Source organism: Lagopus leucura, unplaced genomic scaffold (genome assembly GCF_019238085.1).
Source record: "Lagopus leucura isolate 7727_CA_CO unplaced genomic scaffold, USGS_WTPT01 Super-Scaffold_1, whole genome shotgun sequence".
Lineage (NCBI taxonomy): Eukaryota > Metazoa > Chordata > Aves > Galliformes > Phasianidae > Lagopus > Lagopus leucura.
The window spans coordinates 23,004,456-23,016,770 of record NW_024962250.1 but is presented as its reverse complement, the minus strand read 5'-3'; the positions used below and the strand labels follow the sequence as shown (position 1 = coordinate 23,016,770).

The following is a 12,315-nucleotide window of genomic DNA, read 5'->3' as shown; positions in this document are numbered from 1 at the left end:
AATGTCAAAAAAAAAAAAAAAAAGAAAGAAAAAAAGGGCTTTCTCAAGCACTAGTGAATTATAGGCTCAAGTTTTCTTTCATTGTATTAAAACATTAATAAATAGCTCTAAGAACAGCACAAAAGTAGTCCAACTCAATTCCAATAATTTCCATTATTGGAAAGGTACCTCTTCATAAGGTACTAATAGTCAAGAGAAAAGTTGCTGATAAGGAGACTTATAGTCTCCCCATGGAAACACAAATGTGTGGAAACACAAATGGATTGCAGCAAAGGATTTCTTGAAGAAAGCAAACTATTGAAATAGACAATGAAGTAGACAAATAGATGCACAGGAGGCAGCAAAGAAGAGTAGAGTATGTGAGAGGGGAACCACTCTGAAATCAGTCATACCTTCACATCCACGTTCAATCTGCCCACTGCGGTGCAGAGCATCATTAATTAGATCAGGAAGACGCCCATTCAAGTCCACAGATGCTAGGCAGCCCTGAAATCCGTCACGTGAGGCCACTAGCTTTGGGAGGTTGCTGTACATGCCTTGAGCTAGACCAGCAATGTAGAGATCGCCTGCAGGAGAAAAGGTAAACATACAAGAAGAAAGTTACATAACTTTTAAATTGGCTTTCCCCCACTCCCAAAATTAGTGAGCTGAACATCTGCTTAGAAAAGGTTAAAAGAAAGTAGGATATTGTAAAGGTCCAGAAGTCATTTCTGGCTATTTAACATGCATACATGCTGTCTGAATGGTGCCCTTGATCTACATGCAACTACACCAAATCTTAACATAACCTAAAGCAACATTCACTATTCTCACTTGGAATCCTCACACAACTCTGTATTTTATGTCATTTTCATGTAAGACTGAAGTAATTATGAATGCATTTCCCTTGTATAGCCCTAACTTAATCCAGATGAACTGGGTATAATCTGCTCACTATCTTTGCTCACGCGCTTTTTCCCATCAACACTAGCAATCCATATACAACCCTGCATTTCCAACAGTTTTTAACAAATTTTGCACACATCCCACCCTCCCCTCCAATCATCAGTGCATCCTGTTTTATCATTTATCACCTCTCAATGCAAGATATATGCTGTGCACAGTAGTACTTCTCTAAAATTTCCACTGTTCCTAAGAAACAGAAACTTAATTGCACTTAATCTAGGGGAAAACCTCATATTGACCATCAATTTCCAAGGAAAAAGAAACATCAAAAATCATCCACGATGAACTATTTATTCTGGTATGGAAGCTGACAAACAGAGAAAGAGAAAAATGGACTTGAAAGCCAAAAATCTGAAAATTCATGATTTTCAGTTCTGAAACCCATAATGTTTTTAAGCTTACCGGTTAAGCCCTGCTGAAATAAAGAGAGAGGTGGAGAAATGTCATTCTTTTAGAATTTACCTTTAAGATCCAGATTTTTGGCTCCATTGATAACTTGAGTGACCATCTTAGTGTCCACCTTTAGACTGTGTGTGTTACTGTTGTCTCTGGTGATGACAACATTGTGCCACTGGTTGTCATTAAGAGGACGGTCACTGTTGCCTTTAATAACATTGGGTCCATTCCCGAGGTCAAACACATAGTGTATATAGCTGTAAACATAACAAGAACCAGTTAAAATTAAACAACTCCAGCACTGATAAGATGATAAAATAACATGCAAGTCATGAAATACCGTGTCTCTGGATTAGAAAGTTCTAGTTAGCCAAAAGTGAAGCCCGGTTCAGAAAGGTGAGTTCTTTCTTTTCCACCATGTGTAAGGGTTCACATCTTCAGAGATTACAGTTGAAGTAATCAGATTCTAATAATAAAGTTTGTGGTTTTGTTTTTTTTTTGTGTGTGTGGGTTTTGGTTTTTTTTGTTGTTTTTTTTTTTTGTTTTTGTTTTTGTTTTTTGTTTTTTTATATATCAAGACCCACAAAAAACTTCTGACCGTGCATATAATTATTTTTAAAAATTGGTAAGACCAATTGATGTAATGGAAAGCAATGCTAAATATACTTATTTAGGGCACATATTCCCCAGATTCTGAGTTTTGAGTAACCCTCTTGAAAAGTTAATTGGAAAACTCACTCAAAATATTGTACTAAAATTCACATGAGATCCTATACTTATTCAAACAGCTGGAAAACTGTTGGCAAGTCTTTTTGGAAAAATATAAACTAACAAAGTTTGAAGTCGTGAGACTGTTACCCTGAACTGTTTATACAGTTCAAACACTGAAATCCACCTGAGGATAAATATCCTTTTCAGAAAATAACGACAAAAGAATTCAAACCTCAGAGCTCATGTTTTTTTTTAAATTGATTTATTATTAGTCAACGTCCCACTCACAGAAACCCACGCAAAGTTAAAAAATGAAATGGACTGAACCTCAGTTATATTAAAATAAGCAGGACTAGTTAAGTATGTTTGTGGAATTCATGTTTACAGTGTCTAGATGAATACAAGAACAAACATTTACTCAACTGATAAATGCACTTTTTTCCTTTTTAAAGCTATTGGCCTCGACAAAAGAATACACTGGCTCAAGAGCAAGGTCAGTTCACTCTTCTTGAGCATCACTACAAGGTACAAAAATTTGGTAGCCCACAAGATCTTTTTTCTTTCCATGGAGGTTGCAGAAATGCAACAGGTCAGTTATAGGGAAAGAGATTAAAAAACAAAAGGAACAAACTCAGAGCCCTTGGCATATTTTCTGCAAGATTAACTAGAAAAAAGTGTAGGCATAATCACATCTGAAGGACTTCAAACTTTGTTTTTCACGTACTGCAAATATGTCTTTCCCTAAGTCACAGGGAAAAAGTCAATGGTTAAAATCAGGAAACTTAAGTTATAATGTTTACATCCAACTGCTTTGTCATACACCTCAGAAAGCAGAGAAATGTGAGATTGATATTTTTTTTTTAATGCAAGATTTTAAATTTTATCTATAAAATGAAACCCTGGTAGAAAAAAGCAAAATTTTCACTTACCCCTTGACTAGCTCAACTGCAATGAAGTCATTACCATCACCGCTGTTAAAGAGTATGAAACCATCAGCTGAAGTGGTCTTGAACTGAAAGAAGAGGTGCATGGATGTATAAGCCTGCAAGGTGGCCAGACTCAGGTAGCTGCTCTTAGTCTTGAATGTCACAGGGTCAGCTATAATGTTGCGGAGACCAAAGCGTGCCTTCAGCTCACAGTAGTCAATATCACCATTCTTGCACAGGTCAATGTAGAGCATCCCATTGAACATGAGGCTCTGAAGGTGACCAATAAAGCTAGAAGGGATGACAGAAATGTAACGTTTCTCCGTCATGATCCCTGTCTCAATGTTATGGAACTCCAAGCGAGTGTGATCACCAACCATTGTGCCTGAAAAACAGAAAGAAGAACAGGCAGAAAGCCTAAGCATCAGTAATAGGTTATATGGAGTCCCTCACCCCCCCAATTTCCAGACTTAGAGCATTACTAAATTAATTCTACACAAAAAAAGAAATGACAGTCTTGGTGAAGTAGCTTGACTATACTGGTTGCGAAAACCCAGGCAAAGAGGTTAAGACAGGACTGAAGGGTCACAGAAGTCACAGAATCATAGAATGGTTTGGATTGGATTGGAAAGGACCTTCTAGTTCCAACTGCCCTGCTATAGGCAGGGACACTCCCCACTAGACCAGCATGCTCAAAGCCCCACCCAGCCTGGCTTTGAATGCTCCAGGAAGGGGGCATCTACAAACTCTCTTTTTCCAGTGTTTGATCACCCTCACACATAAATGATTTCTTCCTAACATCTAGTCTTAATCTACCTTCTTCCAGTTTAAAGTCATTTCTCCTCATTCTATCACTACATGCCCTTACACAAAGTCCTTCCCCAGCTTTCCTACTAGGCCCCCTTCATGTACTGAAAGGTTGCTATGAGGTCCCCACAGAGCTCTCTCTTCTCCAGGCTGAAGTTTCCCAATTCTTTCAGCCTGTCCACATAGGGAAGGTGCTCCAGCCCTCTGATCAAGCATCCTTTTCACACAAGTCCTTGAGCTTTAACACACAACAGAAACCATTTACCTCATCAACATTTATTCATGATTAATTATTTTCTCCATACTCAACATACATCCATTATTCAAACTCTGCTACAGATATGCAGTTATTGTTTCCATGAGATTTTCTAGACTATTGTTCTGGATTTTCATGACCAGCTGTTGGCAGCAGGGCCAGGTCTGCAGGGAGATTGCTGTGAAGAGAGGCCAGAGCCATGTTGGCCCACATATGGCCACTGCCTGTCAGTTCCAAAAACGCCCCCTTCCCCCCCCCCCGCCATCTCACAGGACTCAGCTGCGCCCCTCAGCTATGCTGGTAGCACCTCAAAGAAAAGATGCTTAAGAAAGGAAAATGCTGCATGCAAGTGAGGAAGAAGGAAAGAAAAGTGCAAGAATGCCTTGCAAACACTGAGGTCCTGGAAGGAGGAGGGGGATGAGGCACAGCAGGCACCAGAGCAGAGATTCTCCCATAGACCATGGAGGACCACTCCATAGCGCATATTCACACTACAGCCCAGAGGTGACCCCACACCATGCAGATGTGTCATGGAAGAATCGTGATCTGTGGAAGACACACACTGAGGCAGGTTTTCCTAACAGACAGTGGAGATAATCCATGCTCAAGCAGTTCAGATGCAACTGCAGCCTGTGAAAAGGACCCATGCTGGCACACAGAAGAAAGTTGCATGGAAGAAAGAGTTGCAGCGAGGACTGCAATCTCCAATTCAACATCTTCTTATTCTGCTCAAGGAGATAAAGGAGTTGGCAAAGGAAGGAGTGAAACTGAGTCTGAGAAAAGAAGGGGGAAAACATCTAAATTTTTGTCTTTGTTTCTCACCATCCTCCTCAATTTTTACTTGGTAATAAATTATTTTTACCTGTGTTGAGCCTGTTTTGTGCAAGGCATTAAGGGGCAGCTGAATTTCTCATCTCTATGCTGAACCATGAGCTATCATCCTATTTTCTCTCTCCTTACGAGGAGATGCAGGGAGCACAGCTGAGCTCCCAGCAGCTGGCCAGAGGCAGCCTCCCATTAATGCTGATCAGCACAGCATGCCAGATAACCTCAGTCCACTTACAGAACTCCAACAAGATTATAAGACACCATTTTCAATTTTATACACACAACATTGAGGAACAGAGAGGTAAACATAGAAATATGAGTTTGGATTTCAATAAACATTTGGCATCCAATTTAGTGGAATGTATAACTACTTAACTGCTCCCATTTGAGACTCAGTACTTCTAGAGAAAACAGCCAAGATCCTAAATGAGTTCCCCCCCCCCCCAACAAAAAAAACAAAGATACAATTAGAGACTATAGGTGAAGTACCTGACTTCAAGCCACTTTCTGCAGCTTCTCATAGCAACTCTAAGGCAGAGAAGTCAGTTCCTCTGGGCAATATTTGGATGCCTTATTAAAAGTTCCTTTTTTTTTTTTTTTTTTTTTTTTTCTTTTTTTGCCATGCTGTCTCTTTCAATACAGACTAATCAGTGAGGTTCTTAAAAACAAGTCCCTTCTTTACTATATAGTCCCATGTCAGCTCTGTTGGTTCTCCTACTGCAGAAATGTTTTAACACACCAGGTTTAAAATAATAAAAGTCTCAAAAATGCACTAGTTTTATGAAAAAACTGATACCTAGATAAAAACATGATAATTATTTAGAGTGGGATACAGATAAGAAGAATTTATCAATAATATTGTGTTGGATTGCATCTGTCGGTCAATTAGCATACATACACAGCTCTTGACTAACCACTGCAGAAGTTACACCTGAGATACTGAGATTAGATTTGTAAGCTTCACCATGCACTATACCTCAATTTCAAGAAAAACCTCCCCTTTTAATTTGCCCGAGACAGATCCACTGAACTTAGAAGCTTCCTTATCCTTAGTACTGCCACCTGAAATCTCCTTTCATTTCTCACCTAACTCCCAGATTAAGAAACAAAATCTTTCATCACTTCTATTTGTAACATATTGTTGTGGTTTTTTTTCCTGTTGTCTGAACTAATTTTTTATACAACATGAGTCAAATTAGGTGAGCTGACAGTCTCTAACTTGCTTAGGCCTTCTTCAATACTAAATATCCAACTCACCTTTCATGACTAAACACTAAGTGAAATTCTTCAACTTACACTTTGAAAAACTTGGTCACAGTTTAACAAAGACAGTAAAAAGGAAGTTATTAGAAGAAAGCGTTCTCAAGTATTTACTCCAAATACAAATATAAAAATGTAACTTTTCTCTCTTTTTGCTTATTCCCAATTTCAGCAGTGGATCTAAATTTAGAGACAGTTATACAAAGACCTTGGACATGAAAATCAGCAACCCAAGCACATAGATTGGACAAATTTACAAGTAAACGAAAGCAGTCACGTACTCCTGACTATTCAGAAATTCAATCTGTAGTACAAATACAAATGTTTTAAAATTCTGAAACAGTCCTTTATAGGAAATATTTTATTCTGACAAAATGTCAGGTCATAGGCACTGAAAAAAGTCTGGGTACGGTAAGTTTATTTAGACAAACTATCTCTTACCCACTGTTAAGACTTTCTTTAGTTTAGCCACTTATCAAAAGAAAAGTTATAAAATTTCAAAACCAAGAGAATTTTATTTCTTTTTTGGAAAAAAAAAAATCCTTTTGGTTTTCTGTTGTTTTTGTTTTGTTTTTTAACTTCAGCAGGTTGGTAAACTAAAAATGTAGAGATGTCAGGTACCAAGAGCAGGGAGATTCTTCTACTCTTAATTAAATGCAAAGAACAATTTGTGAGAGTGGGGGATACAAAGCTAGGCCTTTGAAAGCTGGAATACACTGGGATAGGAAACACATACAGGGGGAATTAAAAATGGAGTGAATGGGGTTGGAAGAGACAAACTCAGACTTTTAGAAGAGGTAAGAAGTGGGAAAAATGAGACTGGCTTAAGAAAAATAGGACAGCAGTGGCAGTACAGATAGTCAGGAGAAGTTCAGTGAAAGACTGAAAAGAGCATGATATTACAGGACAGAGGTATCTTTTCGTAAAAGACCACAGAGTAAAAATCTGGTATCTTCAGGTCTCATCAGCTGTCAGTCCTAGAGTTCCTCTCATTTGCTTCATTCTGGTCTGCACAGAGTATTTTAACTACTACCACATTCAGCAGCTTGTCAGTTCAGGTGGTAGCAAACAAAGATTTCCAGCCACTGCTGTAGAATTTGGGTGCTAATAAGATGCTGTGCAGAGGAATATGCCTGCTGTACTTATACATCATTTACCACTGATATTCAGTGGTCACTTACAGTGAGAAGGGAGATGGGGACTGTAGAAGAGTTTTGTGATTAAGCAAAAAAATGCTGTCCAGAGGAACTGGATGATGACTCTGCCTTAAGCTGCCTGCAGGAAGCAAGTAAGTCAGAAAGTCCGCAGCAAATTTTTCACAGGTGATCATGAATTGTCTAGATACAGTTCTCCTAGTAGCAGAAATGAGCTAACAGAATCCAATTTACAGGCTTGCTGAATAGTCATACATGTAAATGACTGAGAAATCATGTCAAAAAATTGTATCAAATACACCTAACTTTAATCTGATGACTTCGAAACCTATAAAAGGGACAAAAAAATCCAACTCACTTCATAAAACAAAGGAGTGAATCTAGATACAACTTCTTAGTTCCACATAAACATACTGGTGAGTGGCATGCACAAGGGGGAAAAAACTGCTCTATATTAAGAACAAAATTTAATTTGCCTGCATTGTTCAAAACAAGCAACAATCAATTAGGTTGCTTATTTTTAATGGGGGCCTAATTTAGATTTCTTACCTATGCCTAAAGAGAGCATGAATCCAGTGGAAAAATCTATGTGACCACATCTAAAACTATATCATATATCCCAGGAAGCGGAATGCAGATTGCACAGAAAGTCTTAATGCTGGTTTTGACTTTTGACTTCACTGTGGTGGTCGTCTTTTAATAGATATTTTTAGCAGCAATGCATCTTTAATTATGTAATTCATGTACATATGCAGATCCTATTTTAGTATAGGATTGTATCATTATTATTTATAAACACAGTTTCATGAAAAAATGGACTACGAAAAACAGATGGCATTTCTGGGGACTGAGTTTCAAAAGCAGAGAGTGCCACCTCATGGTACTTGCTGGAAAAAAAAGAAAAAAAAAAACAACTCATATCCAGAGAAACTGTTCTAAAATCCAAAAGTAAACAAGATGATGCATTTACCTGCATGTTTCACTAATTCAGAAAGACCACACTTGAATGATATTTCATTTTCCTCCAGGCTAGTGTTGATCAAGTCTCTGTCAATTCTTACACGACAATTTTTTCATACATATTCTTCTTTGATTCTCTCTTACAAACTATCAGCTTATAGCACAGGATATATTTACTTCAGAGGGAAAATTCACATTAAGTCACTTTCCTGCAAGCCCCTATCTTTAGACTTATTTCAAAATCCCGCTCCTGGCCTACCAGACAATCTCATTACCACTTTACTTACAATTAATTATACTTACACAGTAATAAAAAACATTTTGCAGAGATAGGCAACTCCAGAAATATATATCCTACACTAGCTGTTCTTTCTCATTGCTTTCTGAGTACAAACTTGTAGAGAGGATTCCAGCATTTGGTAAAACAGCATTGGTTACAAGTAAACGAATATACTCTTATCAATGTTGTACCTAGCCTTAATGTTCTTTGCGATCCTATTGTCTTCACTCCCCTGGTGTTTTCCTTAAAAAGCCAGTTTCTACAGTTGTACACAGCTTTGATAAATTTTATATTATTATTCAAAAAACAAAAAACGTTTGTCTCTTCCAGCTCTGGAGAAATAGACCAGAAATATCACATATGAAGATCTTTTTTTCTGCAATGAAAAAAAGATCATTGTAAAATAGTTTGGTCATTTTTGCGCAAATCTCCTAACTTGGGACACATCTTTTCTTCCTCCTCTTCAACTCCATTTCTACAAAAAGCATAAGCTTAAAAATCTGTCAGAGAACGCAAGAAAAAAAAAATAAGACTGACATATTCCGTGTGCAATAACCCAGTGACTTACGGTCCTTCCTAATCTCTTGAAGAAAGCTGAGAGTGAAGTGTTCTATTTGCCCTTTCCTCTGGAAGGCTCTAAGCCACGGGCACAAAAATTTTAAAAACAACGCTAGAGACAGAAGTCCACATTCTCTATCATACCTATCAAATGCAGGTTTTACCACTCAGGAAAAGTTTGTTCAAAGGAAAGTTTTAGAAGGCTTTAGCTTTCATTCCACAGCACAGGAAATTGCCACACTTGCTGCTCAGCAATGAGGTGTACTCAAAGCCTACCTGAGCCTGGCACAAGAGTATGTGACATTCAACACCTTCGTGCTTTTGACTATGTGCAAGCTCATTTGTCTCCTAAGCGCATAACTCAGATATGATTATTGGCTCAGAACCTTCTGGAACTTGGTGAGAACAGTTCTTCTCACTGAACTGAACAATAGCTTTCAGCATAGCACTATTAAGTCCGCAGAAAGTGACAAGTGTCAGGAAAAGAAGGAGAGAAACACAAGGACAGGGGAAATGGATGAAAAGGCAGAGAAGAGGCTGGGAACAGAGATGCAACAGTAACAACCAAAACTACTTATACATTGCACTCACCCTCAGCAACATCATCATCCACCATCAGTTTGAGGCTCTTTCCACGTCGAACTACCCGAACAGTGTGCCACTCATTGTCGTTGAGCTTCTGCCCCGCATAAAGAGTTTCAGGTCCCTTGCCTGCAGATGGTGATAGGTTTGACAGTTAAGAACAGACTCCAAATTAGTTCAATATCTGCCCAATTGGAAAAGTCACCAAAATCAACCTGGTGCAATACAGACTAGGAAACTGGGTAGGTGCATTATAGCCCGAAATCAACCCTCACAAGTACACCCTTCCAGCTCAAAGGGAGTCAGGGTCACAAACATTCCTACTCAAGCAGTGTCTTTCTCCCCAGAGGTCACACACATATCACAAGAGATAGAAATCCCTCTGGTGCTATAATACAGGGCACTGCAGTGTTAGAAAAATGAGTTGATGACAGAAATAACTCTAGGGTGAAGTAATCATTTACAATTTTTTCTCTCTTAAGAACCTTGATTTACACTAGTCACAAGGGATTCTTTTCAGAGTTAATCGCACCGGACTCCCAGTGCTTAAGTATCAAACACCAGGCTGTTTTCAGTCTTTCAGTATCAAAAATAAAGAATTAACTCAAAAAAGAAATTTAGTAATAATAATACTGCAGAAAGGCTATCAATACCACTCACCACCTGGCCGATTGCTCTAATATTGTTTCACAGAGCAGACTGGCTATACTTACACAGGGTGCTTACTGTGCCTTGAGTTATGTGTCAGTAAAGAAAGAGGAACCCATTTCTCTCCAAAAAGCATACCCACAGTTGTCCTTGCAAGCAATGCTCCTGGAAAAACTGCATTTGTGCTACCCATATTCATCCAGTTTTGCTGCTCACCCATCACAGTTGACAGGCAATTACTTAAAACATTAATTGTTCAGATTATAGAACTGGAATAGTTCGTTCATGTCAAATGGTAAGTGAAGAATGGTATGTGCTAAATTAGAAAAAAAAAAATGTGCTCATTTCAGTACAGTACTGAAGTATTTCGACAGAGTTATATCAGAGAAACACAGAATGAGGACAGCAGAACTTTTTGCTCATGAAGTTTGGGCTCACTGCTCAAGACATCAAAAGAGGAAACCAGCAAGGAAAAGAAAGATATATTAAACACATTAAGAGCAACGGGACAGGGATAACATAAGGAACTAGAGTAGTTCAACTTACTGCATTGGTAAAACTAAATGTCAGATATGCAGCTTATATCCCATAGTTGGTCAATTAAAAAAAAAAAAAAATGTTTTTAATTCAGTTATTTTGACCAATTTTCATGGAATGGGTTACTACACAGTCCAACTTCATTGAGAGAATGAAATATACACATCTTGGAGCAAAGGTCTGCACAAAGTGGATGCACCCACTCTGGTCTGTTTGTGATGCACACTAATAGGTCTACACTAAGATTAGCATATTATACAGTGAAACAGAACTGAAGGAAAGGGGTAGGACTCACATCTAGGAACAATAGGCAGTCCAGAGTACACATATTACCTAACCAGCAACATTATGGTAACTTCATCTTCCCAAGAGGGAATATGGGCAAAGCAGGCAGCATTTCATTCAGCTAAAATATAACATGCTAGGGGAATCATACAGGAAGACACAGCAACAGAATGAATGTTGTGTCATTCCCAATGGGGGTCATGCAGTTCATGTGAACGAAAAGGCAGAGTGATTCCCCTTCAAATGAAGTCTGTTGCTATCCAATTTTAACACAGAGCAAGAGGAAAAACAAACAAAAAAAAACAAAAAACAAAAAAAAAACCACCTGTCTTTCTACAGTGATCTGAAAAATGAAGTCACTCTCAATTTAAAAGGCCGGAGAGTTATACTGCAATTACAGAAGATACTTCTTTGACAGGAAACCCATAACCCCTACAGTTTCCCCATCTTTGTGCCAAAGGCACACTGCACCATGAATGTAATCCTGGCAGCTAGATCATAGCTAGAAACCATATGTTCTTTTGAATTAGGCAAATCACTATTTAGTATAGTTTTTAAAAGTTATGCTAGATTTACATTAGTGAGAATACATTGTTTTCTAAAGTGTGCATTACGAAAGGATGCACATGGATGACCTGCAAAATTAATGCCTATATCAGAACATACTGAATCAGTTATTGTAGTTCTAAACACCCATATCTTAGGTCCAAATGACCTCCCAGTGTGTCTTTAAGATGCCACCTGACCAGATAATACAGAGCTTTCTAGGCAACAACTGCATTCTATACGGTTCAGCAGCTCAAGGTGACTTATCGCTTTTCAATTCTAGCCTGACAAAGTGGGAATCGACCAAAAAGAGCTTGTTTGGCTTATCATTGCCATCTTAATGTCCACTGTAACACTTTGAAAAGAAAACTGGAACAATTACAGAAGTTATCTGACTAGATTCACAGAAAATGTATACCATACATTTAGTATACATACTAGTTGGTTCAGAAATGAATGAAAGTTTTAGGCTTTCCAACTTCTTTCCAAAAGAAAAGGTTGCCTACAAATGAGATTGCTATCTAGTTAATAGTTTGTGTTCATGAATTTGAAAATTAAGCACTATGAATGCAAACAATTTCATGTTTACTGGTCCCTGACTTGATCAATCATTTTAACATTAATCAGTCTAGAAAA

General features: G+C 38.1%; 1 protein-coding gene across 8 annotated transcripts in view; it reads right to left on the bottom strand.

Moving 5' to 3' along the window:
* The window catches only part of NRXN3 (neurexin 3), an 891,513-nt gene that overhangs the window by 522,220 nt on the left and 356,978 nt on the right, over positions 1–12,315 (bottom strand). For all 8 annotated transcript variants that reach the window (XM_042869951.1, XM_042869967.1, XM_042869941.1 and 5 more), the window contains 4 exons: positions 9,673–9,792; positions 2,982–3,363; positions 1,408–1,598; positions 393–566 (listed from right to left, as the gene is read on the bottom strand). In XM_042869951.1, the coding sequence (XP_042725885.1) occupies positions 393–566; positions 1,408–1,598; positions 2,982–3,363; positions 9,673–9,792 (867 nt within the window). The remainder of the gene's footprint in view (positions 1–392; positions 567–1,407; positions 1,599–2,981; positions 3,364–9,672; positions 9,793–12,315) is intronic.